Consider the following 22,288-nt stretch of genomic DNA (forward strand, 5'->3'; position numbering starts at 1 on the left):
AAGCCCCCGATTCACCCTCCACTTCCAAATATCTCCTTTCCAGCTTTGGACGCGAATTACAAAAGACAGAAACACTTAAAATATAATATAGAATTAAAGCAGGGATTATCAAAATGTGGAGCATTTAGTCTTTTTATATTTCACCTCTGTTAATACGTATTGTTTGTTTTCTTTTATGTGAAGCACTTTGCTTCACATCATCTTGGCTTTGCATTAAAACTTACTTTAAATTCTGACTTTCAACAAATCCATCCAGTTGTAAAAATGTGTTTATTAAAACAATGAATCAGCTTAATCTCCATTGATTTCTTTTGAGGCAAAACTCCTTCCACGTTGAGAATTTTGAGATTTAATCAAGCTGAAATGAACAGGCGATTGACGTTGGCAGGGAAAACTACCGCCTATATTTACCTTATCTAATTCACTATTTAACTACATTTGATCGAGGGGTTAAGAGTTTCAAAACATGCAATAGTAGCGTTCAGCTCAAGTGACTTATAAAAAAAGGTATTTTCTTTTGCTTTTTTCGACCCTGTGTGGGCAGATCTTTGGAGACAGCTCCCGGTAACAAAGCACACGTGGACGGTAGTAGATATATACGGGTAAACGTGATCAGAGGTAGATGTGACTGATAAATGTGAGAACAAAAACAGTGGAGACGACTTCCTGTTGGCTAATCTCTCCGCTTTCAGTAAAACTCCAGGAGCTTACATCTTTGCTGAAGTCCAGAATCACTTCCTGTGGCCACACTTTGGTGTGGCTGCGCTAAAAAAAACAAAAGAAAAAAAAACCCAACTGCATGTTCCACTGACGGGGTGGGGGAGGTATTCACTTGACATTAAATACTCAACTAGACATAATCAAAAAAGAAGAGATTAAAAAGGACTGCATCTAATTGAAGCAGCCTCGCATGCCACTCTGCAACAAAATGAAAACGTATGTATTTTTAATGTGGTTTTTGTTGTTGTTTTGTTCAGATTACTCTTTTTCCAGAGCATGTCGACGTTTGTGCGGTCCACACTGTCATGGTGACCTGCAGGCTGTGGATGTGCTCTGGTGGACACTGCCTGATATCTACTCTGCATTCCTGGCCAGACTGGGCGATCGGGCTCCGGGGCGCTCCGGGGACACAATGTCCTCGCCAACAACACAGAGTTGCGCTCAGATGCGACTGGCGGGCCTGCAGCAGTAGGTGCAGCTCCTCAGGCTGTCCCGGTCCGCGCTGCCCTCGTTGCTTCCGCGACGACCGTCCTCGTAGTGAGACACTGGGTTTGGAAGCAGAACGGGGAAGGTGTCGCGTTAAAGGGGAAAGCAAGTCGACGACGGGACAAACTCAGACAACCACACACACACTCATGTTTTTGCACTGCGGAATGGAAATCAAATTGGCATTTTCTTATAAAGCTTCAGACTAAATAGTCTTTTATTACATTAGCAGTTTTATCTTGTTATTAAATGCATTTCTATCTTTTTGATCAACTTTAATTTCCCTTTGTTTCTCTGTAATCACGTTGAATCACTTTGACGATACCAACCTCTTACTCATTTAGTCATATTTGTCTTTTTTGTTTGTTTTCTATGTTAATATTATTTCCTAACTAGCATTATCCGTCATTGTTGTCATACCTTCCATCCATATATTCACACTATGAACTGCACCTGTCACGGGGGTTATGGCCACTCCCAGGTAACGAAGGGGAAAAAGCAATGTACGCCATGACTGCGCCAGTCCATCACAGCACTGACAGAGACGTACGATCACTCACAGAAAATTACACCTACTGCCAATTTAGTGTCCCTGCTTAACTTAATACAGTCTGGACTGAGGGGAGGAGGCCAGGCGACACGAAGCACTCAAGTTTAACTGGATCCAGATCTGAACCTGGCTCGTGTTTCTTTCCTGTGCCAGTGATGCTATTACCTGAAGCTATTACCTGTTTCTATCGTTCGTCCTGCTCAAATGCATTTGGTTAAAACAACAGTCGGAGTTACCAAAGGTTTGCAGAAGCCTGTTATTGACACATTTGAATCCGTCGCGCAAAAAAAACCCATGCAGGCCTGAGAAACTCCAACCGACCATACAGGCGACTGCCGTCGGTGTGAAACAAGCTGTGAATCCCTCCGACTGACTTTTTAAATTCCTTTCAGGTTTAACACACACATTCATTGTATTGTCGCAGTACAGCTCCCCTCTCTGTTGACTGAGTCGTCATTCACACTTCATTAGATCTCTGTTAAAAGTACAACGAAATAACACAACAGCAGCAGGAAAGAAAGACAATCCCAATCTTGTGACTGTAAATTGTGACAAACGCTTCTGAGCTGAAACCTTCACTTGCAGCTCTGCACAGCAAACGTTTTATGGGATGACCAGTTGAACGCTAACGACTGACGCCACTTCACTGACGGTGTACTGTGCATTTAAGAGGCTCCAAAATCTATCGTCTTAGACTTAGAGTATCTCTATATAATATATTTGCTTTGATAGAATCGTTAAACAAAAAACCCCTGACCAGAACGACCTGTACTGTTCAGTTCTTCAGGCAGATGTGAAATTAGTCCTCACTTTGTTTCTCGTAGCTTCCTGCCTTGCTTATGGTTGGAAAGCAACAATGTAAAGGAGAATTTGCATTTTCATCTATCCGGGTTCAAATCTGTGGACAGCTCAGGTTGGAACTGTAGCTTTTGTTGTGAATGTGAAAAAAGATATTGAGGATCTCTTGATTCTTTTTTTTACATCTCATTTTGATTTTTTGGAAGATTTTTTTTAACCTTTTTGTTTTATTGTTTTGGTTTTTAGTGCTGTAAAGCACCTTGTGACTCATTATTTATTTATTTATTTGCAACTGTGAAAGTTGCCATTTAAATATTATAAAGATGTATTCTATTCTACTCTACTCTATTCTATTCTATTCTATTCTATTCTATTCTATTTTATTCTATGACAACCTTCAACCCCCACAGATAAGGGTGAATTGCTAACTCACAGCTCTCCTCCTCCCCGTTCCCCAAGTCGTCCTCCTCCTCTTCCTCCTCTTCCTCGGGGAGCAGATGTCCATGGCAAGGGCTGGTGGGAGTTATCTGACTGGGCCCCTCGAGACTCGTGCCCAGCTGCAGCTTCCGCATGTGGCGCACCACTGCCGTGGCGTTAAACGCTTGCTGCGGTGGCGGGTTTTGCGGGGAGAGAGGGGAGAGAGAGAGAGAGAGAGAGACAACGATGAGAACCAGGGAGGCTGTGATTAAATGCAGAATGAGCCGCGTGTCCCGGGAGTCTCAACACTGCCCCGTCGGCAGGACGCAACGTGCTTTCACTGACCTTCCATTTACTTTTGGCAAAGTTCTTCTTCATTTGTGCGCTCACGGATTCGTGGATGTTCTTGTCCAGCGCTGTGTCGCCGCATATCCTGCAAGTCACCGAGCGTCACAGCGTTAACCAGCATCGAAGCCTCCCATGTGGGATTTGGCTCCGTGAACAACTGGATAGATTACTTAGCTCCTTTTAGTCCATTAGTCCAAACTGGTTCAATGATTTAATCTGTTACTTTCGTTGTGAAAAGCCAAACATTTTTGATTTTGTGTTTTAATGTAACTTGTGTCAGACACTGTATGTTTTTATGGAATGGTTTCCACAACGATATGCTCACAAGCTTTCCTGCTAGTACTGAAACGGCTTAACAACTGATCCCAATTTACACAATGATTCTCAACTTTTGCTGTGAGCTTAACTCCCCCAGTAAATCGTTCTGGTGGTTCTTCAAAAAACGAAATCGCTCCTTGCATCTTGGAATGGCTAAATGATGGTCAAGCATTGCCATCACACTGAGAGAATGTGGAGCCCAGTTAAATATATTTCACTTTCATTGACAGATCGGAATAAAGAGTGTACTTAGAGATATATCAAGTATGGTTTCTTCCTTACCAAGGATGCTGGAGGGCCAGGTCACACGTGTATCTCTTCAGAGGCTCTTTTTCCATCAGATGACAGATGAAATCTTTGGCTGCCAAGAAAACATGCAAGTACTTATATTAATCTCTTAAGTTACTACTCCTTGTTGCACTAGTTCTATTGATTTTGAGTACCTGAATCTGAGATGTCATCCCAGTAGGGAGAGTCAAATTCATATTCTGCTTTAAGAATCTGCTCGAACAACTTGGCATCGTTTTCATCGTAGAACGGAGGATATCCACACAATCTGAGGGAGTGACATTTGAGCCGGTCAGGTGTGAGAAAAAAACAAAGAAGACGAAAGACCACTTCTCACATTTCTCTGAGGTGAATGAACTCCAACTTACAGGATGTAAGAAATAACTCCTATGGACCAGCAATCCACGGCTTTGCTGTACGGCTTCTGGGCGAGTACCTCGGGAGCTGTGGAACACGGAGCACACGCTCAGCAAAGTGTGCAAATATACAAGCGGCAGTGGGGGGGTGCGCTCGAGTGGTCTCGCCCTTCCAGTAACACCGTGTGATCCGGCGGTTCACGTTAAACAGGTGGAGAGCCCTTCTAAAACACTTGCAATTGACTCGGCAGAGGATGAAAGAGGCTCTCGCACGGCGCGGCGAATAAAGAGGGGACGTCAACTGGAACAGCAAAGTGCCTGAGCTCACATGAAAGGGAGGGCGAGGGCGAGGAGATTCTGTCGGACCAGAGATGATAAAGGCCGTACCCACATATCCAGGAGTGCCGCAGGCAGTGGACATGACGCTGCCCGCTCCCTCGATCTTCGACAGTCCAAAGTCACTGATCATGATCTTTGAGTCCTCGTCCATGCTGTAATAAAGCAAATTCTCCGGCTGCAAAGACAAAGAGGGAGGATGAAAGCGGAGGGTTTGGAAAATGGGGGAGAAATCAACCAGCCGGCGGGAGCCGTTATGTCTACTGTACGTCTCCCACCAAATCAAGATACCTTCAAGTCTCTGTGGACGATCCCCATGTCGTGGAGATATTTGACTGCATCCAGGATCTGGTGGATGAGCTGGCTGGCGTCTCGCTCTGTGTAGAAGCCCTTCTCCACAATCCTGTCGAACAACTCGCCTCCAGACACCCTGATGGTCAGAAAACAAATTCTATTGATTTGAGGCTGCAACAAGGCACTTTTTTAACTGAACCATTGCTTCGGGTTTTATTTTTTTACATATATATGCTATTTGTGGAATTAACAAGCAGATGAAGTGGGTTTCACAAAACTGAAAAAAATATGTATAAAGCTAAATATTTCTGAAACACACAGACTCTTTTGGAGGCTAACAAGGGTTTGTGTTTGAACTACTTGAAGTGATGTACAAAAAACTTGACGGACGTGAAGCTTTAAAACATCAATCCCTGGAAGGAAGATTTAAAGGGGGTCAGGAAAAGATTTTCGAAAGAATGTGCTCAGTCAAACTATGAATTCTGTTTTTCAAATACATAATTTTCAATATGGGTTCTGAATCTGTGCGAGATCAACAAGATATTTCAGCTTTACTTGTTATCACCTATATATTACAAAAATATCATATACTGTTAAAAACATTAAGAATTCCGACATTGGAAGGTGAACTTTAAAAGACACGTAGAAATGATGACGCGTAATACAGTATTTTCTTTTTTATGTGTAGCCTTCATATCAGGACGGTGGTTGGGCGTACAAGAGAGTCACCACTTCGCTTAAATTTCAAACATTAAAACCTGAACATGATAAAGCTGATCAATGTGGATCACATTAACACAGAAACATTCCAGTTTTCTAGTTTGAATCAGACATTGTATGATGTTTCTGTTTGGGAACAAAAAAAAAAAAAAAAAATGCTGATTCAGTTTCCTGCCAATCTCACAAAATCAAAGGGAAAAAACATGTGAGAAACAAACGCCTTCTTTTTATGTAACCATCTCTCGTGTGAGATCAAAGAGGAAGGAGAACTCACAGTTGCATGACAAGATATAGGTGGGATGTACTTTCAAAGATGTCCTCCAGTGAAACAATGTTGGGGTGCTTGATTCTGAGGGGGAAACAAACAGGCATCAGCAGAAATCTCAGGCATTTTGTGTTTTTTTTTTTTTTTTTTAAAGTGAAGACCGAACCAAGGATGAGTGAAGACTGGTCACCAGATGGCATACTTGCTGCATAATTCACATATGGAAAGCTCACTTCTTGCTTTCCTATGGTAAGCACATGTGTAAATAAAGTGAAGGGAGCTATAACTACATTATTGCTCCAAAAAAAAAAAAAAAATGCAGATCAAACAGTGTCGTTTCAGATTGACCACCTCTCGACGCCGGCGGCTGCAAACGCGACAGAGCGGCAGAAACCAACAACAGTTCTCACTGGCAGCTGAGTTCATTTGCTAAGTTTGTTGTTGTGAACCAGCCGACGAGACGCCCGAGCGTCTCTCTTTCTTGGCCATGGAGTCAAGCGCAGAGCACATGAACCGTCACTAACACAGCAGCAGCTGAGAAGGGCTAATGTGACTTTCAGCAGAATGAGAGAATCCCTCTCTCTCTTTCTCCTCGGATTATTTTTTTTTTTTTGAAAACTCTTGACGACCCTCTCATTTATTAAATTTTGACTTTAAATATTAAGTCCACTCCTCCCTATTCTTCCATATCATCCTTCTCCCTCTATCCTACTACACCCCCCCCCCCCCCCCCCGCTTCTCTCCACATCTCCACCCTCTATGTCTCTTTCTTTCAGTACACTGCTGCGGGGAACTCCACACCATCTCCGCCTCTGTGTGCTGTTGCCCTGGCAACAGGGACACTAAAAATAGGTCTATCTTTTTCACTCCTGACATTTCCGGTGCACAATCCTACTGTTTCGACTGACACCATGCATTTAGTCACCCATTCAATTGACCTCTTGCATAGATTCCACATCTGTAACGCGCTCCGATCGGGGAGGCTTCGCTTGGACCGACACCTCCTGCAGGACACACACACACACACACACACACGCACACGCCTTGGCACCTCCACGTGTAACTCCAGCGACCTCACCTGTGTAGTACTGCAATCTCATTTTCAATGTTGTTCTCTTTGCCTTCCAACGCTTTCTTGGGGATGCACTTGATGGCCACCAGCTTCTGGGTCCTCTTCTCCTCTGCTAGGACCACCTCAGAGAAAGCCCCCCTGAAACACACACACACACACACACACACACACACACACACACACACACACACACACACACACACACACACACACACACGCACACACGCACAAAGGATGAGTCGGACCCTTCAGGCCAACATGGCTTGAAATTGTCACACAAAACAATAACAAACGCTGAGATTGTTTTCTGCGGCAAATGCAATTTAATTGAGAAAGGCTGAATAAGTTGATATTTAAATCTGGCTTTTGTGATAATAATAATACCTATTTTCTATCCAACAGTTAATAAAAAGATTACAGCACATTCTCTACATACACACTGCATGGTAATAAACATTGCTATATGTGAATAGCATTTATAAATACGTATACGTATATTAAACTACCACCTACGAATATACATTTACTAGATTTATCAACTTTTATTGACATGTTTAATCAACTGTACGAGGCTTTAATTGGCACCCATGTTTAACTTTTTATGTGTGTTTGGAAGCGTGTATGTGTGTGTGTGTGTGTGTGTGTGTGTGTGTGTGTGTGTGTGTGTGTGTGTCCTCCCACACACACACATTTGTGCACATTTGACACACTCCAAAAGAGCAGATTTCGGGTTTGTGTTTGTTGGGCATAGATGCATGTGGCTGTATATGTGAGTGGTGTTTGGATGAATAATTCAAAATAGCGACATTAGCGAGGGGTTGAGGAAAACGCTCCGGAGGTGAAGAAAACAGTCACATGGAGACTTTTATTGAAATGGCAGCTGCTTTAAAAAAAAAAGAAAAGAAACTATTTTTAATCCATTTAATAATAGATACTGTAAATGTAGTGTGGCCGCATTTGAGGGAGACCAGACTGCATTATGGATTATGGTCTGGTGATGATGAGAGGGAGAATAGTGTGTATTTACACAGTCTCCCCGGCGGAGCGTGGGAGGGAGGGAGCTCAGGAGGAGGCCTGGATCCACCAACAATCGTTAGCAGGCACGGGGATGCGTGTGAAACGGCATTGTCGCTTAAAGCACGACGGACATTCGACGCTCAGGCTTTACATAACATCAAGCGGACCACCAGGACCTGAAACACGAAATGACTTGAGTCTGCGGCGTGGAATAAGATGCACCTTTCACTTTGTTCTTAGCTGTTAATTACAGAGCTTTTGAGTTCTCATGCAACCCTCACTCAGTTCACCTCCTCTTCATTTAGGTTTCTGTTTTTTTTTGTTGTATTTTTTTTTTTTTTCCCACTCCCCCTCTCACTCGGTGAGAATCCGTGGTAATCCTTGAGATGGCTTTGTACCGTGGCCATCTTGTGCTCAACGAACCAGCGCAGCAGAAGCGTTTGCATCGATGTATAAGCTGAGGACGAGGAAAACGAGGTTGAGAGCCCGCTCTCACAAGCATCTCCGGTTTCATTTTTAAAATCTCTCTAAAATAAACGGAGAGCAAAAAAACCCAACAAAAAAACAAATCAAATAAAGCTCCGATTCGCATCGACCCATGAAAGCATTTTAATGTGCTTAAAGTGTGCAGTTTTTACAGCCGGGATTTCACCAGAGGGTCAGGAGTGCTACATTTCAATTATCAGCCAGTTAAACTCTTATTAGTCGAATTTGACATTTAAAATAAATATGTTGGAGTGAGGAAGACAGACAGGGAGGACCCTTAATTTGATGATTAATATGTGACGTTATGGAGGAAATGAGAGCCTAATATTCCTGCTGTGGACGACGTCCGTCTCACATAAAGACACGTCTTCACTTATTAGGTTTTCATCAACCATTACCGAGCAACAACTGCATTTTGTTCATAGTCAGGCTGGTAATATAACTTTGGCAGTCGGTCTGTTCACAAATTTGTCCAGAGTGAAGCATCTCCCCAAAAATTGTATTTTCAGAATTTTATTTTTTTTTAACAAATCTTATCATATAAGATTATCGATGTGTGATATTAGACATGTTGTCGATATGCCGATAATTCTAAGACAAATTCTGCCCGTTTTCAATGCCGATACAAATATAATCCACCGATGCTTCTGACACGGGACTAAATACTGACAACATTAAATTACAATTGAATTTTGAATCTTTAGTCAACCCGAAGATGGGAAATGAACTAAGTCATGGAATGCTTGTTAATTGTAAACCATTTCTAAAAAGTGCACTTTGCAGATTTACAGAATAGTCCCCGTACCTGAATGGATACATCTGAATTAGTTAGGTTAGTTATCACAGACCATATTGTATTATATTAATGAAAGCAACTTTTTGTTTTTGTTTTTTGAAGAACAAGAGCCTATGTGTTTATACACGGCTTAAAAAAAAAAAAAAAGTTCTGTGCAGTTATTCGATACAATTCCTCTAAAACTCTGCGAGTGACAGAGTAACAGAGGATGAATGAACACACAAACGCAGACACACACACTTTTCTACTGTTGCCATGAGACACACTGTAATTAACCATCCAGTTGCTCATTTCTCCTCGGAGACCTGGTGGGGGTGGGCTCTCCGAGGGTTTGGGAGAGGAACACAGAGCAAGCGAGGACACCACTGTAGCTGCTACTGTGAACCAATGAGATTTTGTAAAGTGCTAATGCGTACATATCGACAAGAGTGACAGGACTGATTTTGCTGTAAAAAAAAAGAAGAGAAATGTGCTATTGTCCGATCTCACTGAGCTTCCCTGTTCCACCAGCCACGAGCAACAGACCACAGAATGTTATTTAGTGGCATAATGAAGTGAAACATCTTGGCAGACGTGTCGACTGACTGTTAAGAAATTGAATAAGTTTCACATGAGTCATTTGTCTTGACAGTCATGGGCGAAGCGTCTGTCAGTTTGGCTGGATGGATGGATAGATAGATAGATAGATAGATAGATAGATAGATAGACTGATAGATCATCAGCACTCTGTCTCTCTCTCTCACACTCACACACACACACACACACACACACACACACACACACACACACACACACACACACACACACACACACACACACACACTGTTGCAGACACTGTAATCCCAGCTGTCGATGGGCAAATATTGATTCACACGTTCTCATATCGCCTATCACTGCCTCTCATTGCCTCTCATTGCTTCCACTATCACCAGAGTTGCTGTCATCTCCGAGGCGTCACTTGACAGTTTATCGTTGTGATTTCTCAACATGATGTAAACACACGGTCCGGATGACCGTCTGCAGGCGAAGCAGATGTTTAATGTGTTGACGTAACTTGTCTCGTTGGAGCTTTTCCCCCTCAGAACACAACAGATTCCACCTCTGGACAGGAATCCGGTTTGTACCGAGCGGCTGCTGGCGTTCCACTGAACATAATTCAGTTTCTCTTCTCCTTGGTTTTCCTATATCGCAAGTAATGTACATCATCCAAAACTGGTTTTACAGTATGTGGTGAAATTCTGTGCATGAAAAAACGTTTACTGACGGTCCATTTCTGACTTTTACTGGATTGTAAAAAATAATAACAGAATATATCCTACTGGGTTTGCTGATCTATTTAATAGATCCAAAAAGATACACATTTTACCAATATGTGGAAATTAAACATCAACGTCAACAAGTTAGTAGTCTGATTCTAAGCATTCGTGAAATACAACAGTTTCTTTTACTTTATCTCAGAGTCTCTCTCTTTTCTTGATGGATGTACTGCTTGTTTTCTACTTTCTATTCCATTCAATTCAACTTTATTTACATTGACCCAAACCCAACAAAGTCATTTCAGGGCAATTTTAAGGAGAAAACCTTCTAAACCATATGATTGTCTCAGCTGTTCCTAGTTTCTGCTATAATAGAAATATGGATTAAAAAAAAAAAAGTTCATCTTTGTCATGTCCATGTATTGAGATTGTGTGCAAATGTCTTCGCTGAGAATGATGGATGTCTGCTGAAATGGCAAATATTGCTCGCACAGAGATTTCGGTTTCAGAGACGGGACGATCAATCAGAAAGAGGCGGGCTCTTTGAACCTGTCGAGAACAGCTTCAAGCATCCATCAGTCCATCGATCTCACCACATACGAGCACTCCCTTCAAGCCAAATGTGCCTCCAAGTCCCAAAAAAAGGCTTTCCCTTTTTAGTGTAATCCATTTTGTGTGAGTGGGTTTTTAGAGGGAGAGACACAGAGAAGGAGAAGAGTGGATAAGTGCGCACATATGCTATAATCCCTTTAAAAAAAAAACACACACGCACAAAAAAAAATCTATTTTCTACACAGCCAAAATAACTTTATACGTTCATATCATCGAGGCCTGGGACTGAGCGACTCGCCAACAGTTTTACAACCGCGTGCCCTCTATCCACTCCACTAAAGTCATGTGTCACTCGAACATCTTAGCTCCGCTGGCCCTCTCGACAAACAACCGGGATGAGTGCTTTCCAGCCCTGTTCAGCCACAATGTTTATCCTCCTCTTCCTCGTCCGCTGGGAGCTCCTGAAACTGACCTCTTCTACTGCTCACTGCCTTCTCCTCAGCTCAAAAGCCATTTATCATCCAATTAAGGGGTCAATTTATAGACGTGTCATAGTTTTTAAAAGCAAAACTTGCAACTTTTTTTTTTTACGTTGTGAGGACAACTGCAAATGAGACGATTGTAAACTCACTGCTTGTGGGTTTTAACGTCCCGGAGGAGTACAGAAGAGTATTAGGGCCACTGAAGAAAAAAAAAAAAAAAAAAAAATTCAGAGGCTAAAAAAATAAATAATACAATTTACAAAAATGTAAAATGAATTCTAAAATCACATCAAGACTTTTTTTCCGAGGTAAAATTTTTTTTTATCTTTATGCACTCCAGAAAAAGTCAAAAATCTAAATCAATGGATGGACTGTGTAAAATAAAAATAAAAAAATCTGTGAAAAAAAATCATCTTGACTTTAATTTTTGACTTTATCTGAAGAGCATGAAGGCTTTTTTTCTTTTTAGCCTCCGATTTTTTTTCTTTCTTCAGTGGCCCTAATTCTCTTACGTACGGAAGCATATTTGGGCCAAAAAATCTTTATGCACTCCACAAAAAGTCGAAAATCAAAGTGGAGACTTTATTTTTCCCGCTGAGATTTTTTAAATGTATTTTATTTTACAAAGCATGTCACTGCTTCAAAATGCATCACAGGCAGTTTAATGAAGTGGTGAAAAGATGCTACAGAACAGAATTTAGCTCATAAACACAGTGCAGTCATCAGTATAAGGACTATAAGACGCAGTGCAGCCTGCAGCGTTGTTCCGTTGAGACAAAGGCACGAATGCCGGGGTGCTTATTAAATATATTATTAATCAAGGAAATCCTGTGTAAAATCACGTGTCCATAAGCAATTAGCAACCCTATATAGTCAGAATTAAGTGATTGAATATGATTTCACATCCACGTCACATCCAAAATAAAATAAATTGACTTTGATTTTCGACTTTTTGCGGAGTGCAAGAAGGTTGGTTGTTTTTTTTGCCTCCAAAAAAAAAAATCTCGACTTTGATTTTTTGACTTTTCCTGAAGTGCATGAAGGTTTTGATTTTTGTTTTTTTTAGCCTTCAATGTTTTTTTTTTCTTCAGTAGCCCGAATACTCTTCCGTAAAGGAGAAAACAACATCAGCGCGCATGATCTAATCTGCTGTAAGAGAGAGAGAGAGAGAGAGAGAGAGAGAGAGAGGCTGGTCTCGCTCTTCCATTGTGGTCTGTAAAATTATTTAGTTAACTGCACTTTATTCCTGTCAGACAATCTGGCAGCTCGCGGGGGTATTTCTGTCTGCAAGGCCCATAAAATGAAGTAATCTTCATGCACAGCGTCACTACTCAAGCTCCAGTCTCTTATTTCATACATAAACACATTACACTGGGTAAGTTCATTGGACATTTAATCAACTGTATGAGAGAAAGACGTCCATGATGTCAACGCCCGGGAAAGAGTGAGACGTTACAGACCCAGCACTTCCAGTAATTACACTGATGACTGCAATAATCCATAACAACTGCAGGGATGGCTGAGCTGTTCCTCTGCCGTTTCCCTTCAGTCTTTAACAATATCGCTCTGGGCGAAGCGGGAAAACTTGCGTGAGCGAAAGTCTGAACATGTGTGGTATACACCCAGATCAGTCAAATTATAAAACCACGTTTTTAATCTCTTACACTCATGCTACACGAGAGAAACTTCACTAAAACCTACTTTGCAGAGATGATAATTCAAAACGGGCCCATTTATCATCTGCTGATGCTTTCCCATTTGAATTGATCTAATCAATCAAACATGTGTCAATTACTGAACTACAGGGAATGCCAATATGGATTTTTTTCTTTGTCGGCATGTGCTATAAGATAAATGAACCTGCTGCTGGCTGTACATATATAAAATGAAAACCGATTTGAAGCTTGACTTCAATAAGAAAGTAAATAAAGACATTAATTAAAAAGCAAAATTTGTTTGTGATACTCTAATTGTTCCCTATAGGCATCAATTTCATCCATTACCCTGAGACAAAAAGCTAAATTTGTGCTTAACGTTTGGAACATCTGAGTATTTTTCTCTTCAGTTGATTGTTTCTTCATTTCACTTTCAGCCACAGGAATTTTTATTTATTGCCGTTGATTTATCTGTTGCCATTGCGTGAACCCGTACAATCAAATGACCAAGGTATGCAGATGAGAAATATTACAGAGTACAAAGAGAAAGCAACGAAAACAACAAAATGAATTTGTCACTTTTGCCTCCAAGCGATATCAGCGACAGTATCGAAGCATCTTGAAAGAACAATCATGACCCTACATCCATATTGTACAGATAGCGGTAAGCAAACTACTTCAACAACAGTCCGTCAGAGTTCCAACAGACCTGAACACACACGTTTTATCAATTATATCTCGGCACTAAGAATTACAGTCTCAACTTTATATCAGAGTTTTGTTCCATTCATGACCAGCCAAAGTTAAAAAAACCAACAATGTTGATGGGAAACATGTTATAAAGAAACTTATAGGGAGTCCTTATAACAACAGAGATCCAATGACTCTAAAGTAGAGGAATTACATTTCCATCTGCTGTGAGGACAATATGTCCTGAAGTGGACCTCAAACAGAGGAAGGCCTGCGAGGATTAGCTGGATCGGAATAAAATATTCCAACATAAATCAATTAACTTTACTCAATGAATTCCTGGATAAAACCCGTCGGTAATCTTTTTTCTCTGAGCATAAGGAGCTTTCCGTCATCACATTAATTCTGCCCTATGGTCCAGCCACAGTGACAGGGGGAAAATATTATTATTATGACAGCTTTTCTTCTCTATTCCGAAGTACAAGAACGTACTAGTACGGCAATACAGTCCTTGTCGTATAACCTTTATTGTCATATTGTGAATCAGAATCACTCTTTCAGAATCCTGTTCAAATTTTGGCGGAATCACAGCCGTATCTCTTTAACCGCTCTCTGTTCCTACCGATACTGAGATAACAAGACGGTCCCATCGTACCCCTGCTATTTCTTTTGTTTTTTTTTCCACGAGTTGTGCATTCATTAATTTATGATCCCATGCCACCGCTCAGGGGAAGCAGGTGTGTCTCCGGGAAAAAGAGGAAAACAACCACGTCACATATGGCAACACGCAGGTCCTCACAGGTGGGGTTGTGTGGGGTCACTTGTACTCAGTTTGGGGGCGGAGAGGTGCCTCCCCTCGCCATCTGGGCCGGTTTCAGTCCTGCAGCCCCACGGGTCCGCGTGAGCCCGCCTCGCACAATTACCGTCTGCAGCGGGACCCTGATCCCGCTGGCCGGAGATGAATTGAGCCGGGTTTGAACAAAACAAAGCCTCAATAAATGCTGTTTATAAGATTTGCGGCTGTGCAATTGTAACAGCGTGCGATTTGGGGTCAACTTAAGGGAAGCGGCAAACATAATTCGCCACCAGATTTTACATGGGCGGATTGAACTTGGGCCCGCAACAGTTTTTCAGACAAGTTGCAGCCAATAGTCCCTGCCAGATTGTTGGGTCTTTTTTTTTTTTTTTTTCCCATGATTCCCCAACTAATTTCAGTCTTTTATATCCCCTGTGTCATTAATCAGTTGATCAGAGGTGAAGCCAGTTCCCATTGTCACATGTGGGGATTAGAAACACAGGAAGGTCGCGTCCATCCATCCTCTGTCGCCCTTTATCCCCCTCAGGGTCGCAGGTCAAATGCATGTTTTACAGCTAGAGCATGCAAACTCAACACAGAATTGCCTCCAAGACCTTCTGACTATGGGATAGCGCTGCTAACAACACTGTTTAGTTGCGAAACGGTAGAAAAAAAACGGCTTTCATCATACAGAAGAGAAAATGCCTCAAGAGCACAGTGAAAGTCACAACTGCCGAGCCTGGCAGCAAGAAATGCAGCACAGATGGCCGAGTCATCACCTCTGTCTGTCTAAAATCAACAAGCGTCAACGATGTCGGCGCTGCAAGAATTACTATTAGAATTAGTTTACGTCTGCGATCGGTGCGTCGCATGAATCACAAATAAAACTCCCGGAAAATTGAGTATTTCAAAGTGTCAATCTGGTTTAAAATTCCCATTTTCATTTCAATGGAATCAATGCAGTTGACTTTTATTTTCTATTTCTATTTCAGTAAAGGAACTTTAGGCTACAGACCATTTCGACACGTCAGAGGCCATAAACACACGTCCGCCAACCCAGCGACTATTCTGGATGCACATTTTTTTTAAAGCCCTCAGCCAACAACAAAAGTTGCAATAAAGTCATATTTTACAAATCATATGATCAGAATCTGTCCATAATTTAATGGTTTCTCTTGTATACTTGTACATTACTCTGAAATGCTCAACTTTTCATATAACAGCACACTGCCGTGTTTTGTCTCTTTACTTTGTAAATCCGACTCCCAGCCAGAACATTAACATTGATGCTTTTAACTCGGAAATACATAGGAAAAGGTTACATTTTGACACCAAATCTGATCATGTTTACTCCAGACGTAAACTCAGGCTAATGGCTGTATTTTAATCGTGCAGCCAATATATACATTTTTTGTGTTTTTTCAACATTGTTCAAGCTTTTACAAGAATAAAGTGATTAATTCAACTCCAAGAGACATCAGTTTACTTTTACCTTTGAACACATAAATCAATCTTGATTCATCCTGTACTTTAATGAGCCCCTTAAAGACGTTACAGGTTGATGTGGGATTCATTTCAGCTGAGGATCAGTTAGCTAAGATGAAATCTTTATGCAATTCATGTTGATGTCAGTGATTGTGACTGTAAAATCAAACAAGACTATGTGCGTGTGTGTGTGCGCACGGAAAGTGTGTGAGTGTGTGTGTGGGTTTTTTATGAGAATCTTTGAGTTGCGTCAGGAAGACAAGTCTGAGTCAACCTCTCTGGAGTCCAGGCTCAGATTTGACAGCACTGACATCAATGAGAACTTCATATCGCAGTTTCTTCAGCTCATTGAACTTGCACGTGCGTGTGTGTGTATGTGTGTGCGTGTGTGTGTGTGTGTGTGCGTGTGTGTGTGTGTGCGTGTGTGTACAGTTACTTGCTTCAGTTACATGAAGCACAGTCATATACAGATGTCTGTGTGACTTCATGCTTCTTCAAGCTGGATCTTCAGCAGTGTGTCTATTGTTTGTAATACCTTTACTTGCAATATGATTGAAACACGCAGCAACAACAAAAGGTGATTTAAATAATAACACGTGTGTGTAATAGAGAGAAATATGGAAAATGGACTCCACTTATATAGTGCCTTTCAGCTGCTTGAGCAGCCCCAAAGCGCTTTACGTAGTTCATTACATCCACCTATTCACACACCATTGGACGCTGACGCCATGCAAGGCCCCGTCACTCCAAATACACTAACATTGTACAGTTTCTCCAAATACCGGCTCCATCATTCCACAGCGATAAGTTAAATGGCACCACAAAGGGTCTTGGGGACGGTGACCTGGTGCATCTGCCCACTTTGCTGTTTTTGGTTTGCTCTGACAACAAAAGTAAAGTATACTGTACATCAGTGCTACTTACGTTCCCAGCACGTCTTTGAAGTCATAATGTTCTTTGATGTCTGACGTCTTCTTTTTCCATCCGTTTCCATCCTCTCCAAGAGGCATCCTACCACGCTGACTGGATTCGCCACACTACAGCTGTGGGGGCAAACAGAGCGAGCGCACAGTTCAGTTTTCCGCCGACCCCATGAGCAACCAATCAGACACATGTTTGATCAAGAGGGTGAAATGTGGGTGAATGAGTGACAGCGCTATCAATCTGGGCAGTGGTGAAAGGTTTTCCCTTAAATGTTGCAGAGGTTTCCAGAGTATGGAAGAATGAACCCCGCTGCCGTATCAAACATAACTCTTCTTCACATAAACCAGATGGACGCTTTCAATAGCTATCATAATGGCTATACCAGGAGTTTGGCACAGATGTTTATTTTATCATTGTTATTTTGTCACGTTTTGATAAAATATCTTATTTCTTTTGATCGTATTTTCTTCTTGAAGGACAAAAAAAAATAAACTTGAGAGGAGACATAGAGACCAGCAGATTGTTCCACTATGTCCCAGACTCCCTCCTTTAGTAATGCAGTAATGAATTACATGGTAATCACCAGTAATATCAGATGAGAATGACTTTGTTCCCATCATCTGTAAAACCAATAATGGAAAGAATGAAAAAGTGGACCACATGTGGCCTTCCAGCAGCTGCATACATTCGATTAGTTTTGCTGTTTTCCCCCCAATTAGAAATATTGATTTTTCTAATTACTGTTGCATAATGTGCATTTTAGAAACACTGTGATTTCCAAATAAAAATGTTATGATACTGAATTAAAGTAAATCAAGTTGTAAATTAAGGTATTTGTGCAGGGCGATGATCAGTTTTTGGTCTATTGTTATTCTTCTTTGCATGGGCAAAGTGGTTAAAGAGGAGAAAACAATGAGAATGCAGATTTGCAGATACATTATTGAGCGCAAAGTGTACCTTAATCTGTTAATTATTAAACAAATTATAGGACCCTCCACCCCAAACAAAAACAAAAAAACAAAAACACAACAACTACTGTGTTAGTGACAGCTGGCCTGCAGCAATAAGAGACCAATAACAGCTTTTAAAGTAGGGCAAACAGTGCAGCTCAGACTGTTGCAAGGAAGAGACCAAACACCGTCGCAAAAACAAACGCATGGTCAGTGGAGGCAGATACCGGCTGGGTGACCTGTGCTATATTTAACAACTCCACATTCAGACAATCGGGCTCATTAGAACAACCAAAAATAGATAAATAAATAAATGAAAAAAAGAAGCGCACACAAGCACGAATACTCAGAATCTCTTGTCAGGTGGAAAGTGCATTTCATTGAGAAATGTTTGCTCTGCATCAACCCTGCAGGGCGTGAATGACAAGAAAGGCGCAGAGTTTGAATGGAGATTAAAACGATGCATGCATATATATAATTTTTTCCTTCTTCTTCTTCTTCTCCTTCCTCTCGTTTTCTTTGCCTGGGAAGACCGGATCCGTGTCAGTGATCATGCAAGTGCAGGCTACGGGGGAGAAAAAAAGGCGTTGTGGGTGTGCAAAAGCGTGCACACCGCAGCGCTCAAGGGTACGGCAGTCAAACGAAGGCGAGCAGCATCTTTCGGTTCCAGCGGGAGGAGGCTGCGCCACGGAGGCGCGCCGACGCGCACAAGTCGGGATAAAAAAAAACAAAAATAACCAAAAAACAAACAAAACTATGTGATTGATTAGAAGCATGTCTGTGAATATATAGCTCAGGAAAAAAATAAAATAAAGGAGGGTGGTGGGTGGGGTGGGGGTAGATGGTGGTGGTGGGGGGGAAACATACCTAAATGGCGATGTGTAGCTGCGCTGTGCTCTCCTTCCCTCTGGGAGCGATGTGGTTGCTGTGCTTGTGCGCAGCGCTCGGTCCGCTCAGACTTTCTCCTCCTGACGTCAAGAAAAGCAGACGTCTGTGGACGTAGTGCACCATAAAAAAAAAAAAAGAAAAAAGAAAAAAAAATCACTCACTGTTCTCCGTTCACCTTCTGATGGGCGCGAGCCACCGTCTGTTCCAGCTTTTCTTTTCTTTTCTCTCTCTTTTTTTCTTCTATTTCCCTCTTTGGGACATCTGGTTGTTATTTACTGAGAGGAGATCTTTGGGGGGGGGGGGGGGGGATAAAAGCTCGTGCGCGCAAACCGTTTCCAGGGCTTTACGCACAAAAATAAAATGCATAACGTATTGCTGTGAATAATTGATCAAACAGCAGCTTTGACAAGGCTCAAGCAGCCCGTATGCGGTAAAAGTCTCCACTTGAAAACGTGAGGAGAAAGAAATGTTTGTGTGTGGAGGTCTTTGGTGAACTGTCAACAACTTGAAAGTCTTTTTTTGTTTTTTGAAATATGAAAGCCGCGCCCTGTTTGCTGTTTTCACAGCTTCTCACAGTCCCACAAGTCACACCGCACACACTATACTCGATTACAAACACAAGTACTGCTGTTTTAAAGCTACTCGAGTACAAACCACATCTCTTGAAAGCATATTTCTCATTGATCCCCTCCCACGAAGCCTATATGTAGTGCATCCCTCCATCATCCAACCCACACACTCGTGACAAAGTCATCCCAAATCAAGTTCTTGTTTAGTCTAAAGATCCTATAATGAAATCTCTCTCTCTTTGTGTGTAAAATTTAAGTTTTCCATATAAATTTAAGTATTTTTTAAAATCATGACGATAAGAAATGAGATGGAAACATGTACTTATCCCCGTACAGATCTTTCCCCTCTTCTTGTGCTTCCCAGACTCTGAGTTCCATATGAATCAAAAATAAATAGCAATAAATAGCTTTAGTGAAACATCAAGAAAGCCATTATATATGAACTGCAACTGTTTTAACTATTACACTCGTGGTTTAGCATCTTTTTGTTTGTTTGCTTTGCTTTATTACACTTAAAATTCACTTGTGGAAACATGTTTTATTATTTTTTTTTTTTGCACCAATATCTTTTTTCTCTTCATATTTTATTTTAAAAACTAAATGAGGAAAAAACAACATTATGGGAAGAGGAATCAGTGACCGACTCACAGTTCATTGATATGAAGTTGATAATGGATTGAACTGTTGTGCATTGGCAAAGAAGACATTTTCATTTTCAGTGCACATGCCACAAATGCATGCAGTCTTCCAAGTACAAGGTTTATTGCCAACATTCTTACAGCAAGACAATAAGCTATCAAGCACAACAAAAACACACATTTCTTTACTGTTTTTGTGTAATTTGGAAAACCGTTCCTGTTGTCACGTCAAGAGGAATAATACTGTCCCTGTATTATGGTCAGTGTTGCAAGTACTCTAAAGACGGTATGTCATCATGCTGTAAACACCACTTCTGCTCATTTTCCTCTCCATTCCCCAAACCATCACACTCTCCAAAATCCCCCGCTCAGCCACCAGCTATAAATTTAGAATAATAAACAGATGCATTCAGCAGCGGCTGATCGGATCGGAGTGCAGGAGTGCATGCTGCAGCTATTAGAAATAAATCTGGTACGGGGAAACATAAACAGTGTCTGCAAAGTCCTGCCTTAATTTACTTTAAATAAGGTTTTTGGAATTTGTCATCCGAAAAAGACTTTGGGAAAATGTCTTCATGTTGGAGGTTTGCTGTTGAACTCATATGGTTGTTCGTGGCAACCAGGGACACTCAGTTCTCTAAGGCTACACACATCTTCTCCACTTCGCTATCAATGTAAATATTTGTGGGGTTTTTTTCTTACTCTGGATCTCGGCATGAACGATAAACTCATAAATTGTGTATAAACAATTAACAACAGTTTTGCAGCATGAATCAATACAGACACATTGAGCGTAAGTGACGTCAGTGCAGCTGTTTCTTGGGTAAAACTTACTCCACCTTGCACAAATAAGGTACCACTATCTGTCGTTTTGGCGCCGCATCGCGGCACTGAGCTTATGTGTGAGTCGATACATGGCGAGGACTGATTCAAAATGGGCTTAAAGCGTTATATGCATCTTAAGATTATCCTTGTAATAGTCATTCCGTCCATCCATCAACAAAAACAAAAATCCCCTCATCGAATCAAACTTTGTTCACAGTTAGGAGAACAGCCATTGCAGTAAGCCTCCACTGTGTCATGGTGTTGTGGAGGGAAGTTTTTATTCTCGTTGTGGTGGAGAGGCACCTCTCAGCTTCTGCATAACCATCTCCGAAGAGACCTCTTCTCGATTGTTCTCCAGAAATCCACTGTGACTGGGTTTGGATTCTTCCTTGCTGTCAATAGGTCCTTGTCTCTCCAATGGTGTCAAAGTCTCCTGAGTGTCAAATGCTCTGAAAGCAGCAGATCTGGTCTTCCCTGTGCTTGTAAATTGTATTGATGACGCTGCGGTGGATGTTGGCAGTCTATGGGCCAAAACTCTGTCCAGAACAGCAGTTTGCTTGGGACTGACCTGAAAAAAGAAGCGAGAAAATCCTCCAAGATCAGAGAGAATAATCTAATCTTGGAGGTGTGAGAAGTGACCTGCTGCATTATGATTTTCAGCTGACGTGCATGGCGCGTGTAATGGCTCACTACATCATAAGCCTGACAGATAAGCTGACAGAGCACCAAAAGAAAATGAAGAAAAAATTATTGGCTTACAGCAAAAGTGGAAGAAAATCTGCAGCTTCCAATATGAGCCCTGGTCAAGGTCACATGTGCAATCATTTGGCCAGCATCTGATATCAAGGAAGTGGGAAAATGTGTCTTTCGACATGTTGTAAAGATTAACTTTAAATGTGTGAATAATATAGTGACCTTATAAATGTGGTCTTGAGAACAGGACTGCTATTGAGTGCTACAACACTTCAGTAACACAATTATTATTATTATTATTCTTATGATTATTCTTATTCTTATTCTTATTCTTATTATTGTTGTTGTTGTTATCATTATCATTATTATTATTATTATTATTATTATTATTATTATTATTATTATTATTATGGCAAATGCATATGAATGTCATTACAAATTTTATAATTATTTTGTTAGAATTCAAATACATTCAATGTTGTATTTGAGAACTAGATTTTGCCAAGTAATTAGCAGTTGGGCTGGCTGCCACTGAGTATTACTTCTTATTTTAATTTAATGTTGTGGTTTTTATGCTTTTAACTATTCTTAACTCAAGTATAGGCATGTTAAAAATTA

At 41.2% G+C, this 22,288-nt stretch overlaps 1 protein-coding gene across 1 annotated transcript; it reads right to left on the minus strand.

Moving 5' to 3' along the window:
* Window positions 1-1,110: 1,110 nt before the first annotated feature.
* On the minus strand, window positions 1,111-19,001 carry camk1a (calcium/calmodulin-dependent protein kinase Ia). The gene is made up of 12 exons (XM_080495605.1): window positions 18,925-19,001; window positions 17,108-17,226; window positions 6,975-7,106; window positions 5,906-5,980; window positions 4,909-5,047; window positions 4,669-4,795; window positions 4,294-4,369; window positions 4,081-4,193; window positions 3,920-3,998; window positions 3,317-3,404; window positions 2,988-3,159; window positions 1,111-1,265 (listed from the first exon to the last, which is right to left on the minus strand). The coding sequence occupies exons 2-12, from the start codon at window positions 17,191-17,193 to the stop codon at window positions 1,162-1,164; spliced, it is 1,191 nt and encodes a 396-aa protein (XP_080351731.1). The 5' UTR covers window positions 17,194-17,226; window positions 18,925-19,001; the 3' UTR covers window positions 1,111-1,161.
* Window positions 19,002-22,288: the final 3,287 nt, after the last annotated feature.

Source organism: Blennius ocellaris (assembly GCF_963422515.1).
Source record: "Blennius ocellaris genome assembly, chromosome: 4".
NCBI classification, from domain to species: Eukaryota; Metazoa; Chordata; class Actinopteri; order Blenniiformes; family Blenniidae; genus Blennius; species Blennius ocellaris.

Excerpts from the sequence above, each read along its gene's own strand:
- camk1a (XM_080495605.1), bottom strand. The coding sequence starts at position 17,193 with ATGCCTCTTGGAGAGGATGGAAACGGATGGAAAAAGAAGACGTCAGAC. Across the intron at positions 7,107-17,107 it reads TTCAAAGACGTGCTGGGAAC|GGGGGCTTTCTCTGAGGTGG; the intron begins GTAAGTAGCACT and ends TGTGTGTTTCAG. Across the intron at positions 4,194-4,293 it reads GGAGTTATTTCTTACATCCT|ATTGTGTGGATATCCTCCGT; the intron begins GTAAGTTGGAGT and ends TCACTCCCTCAG.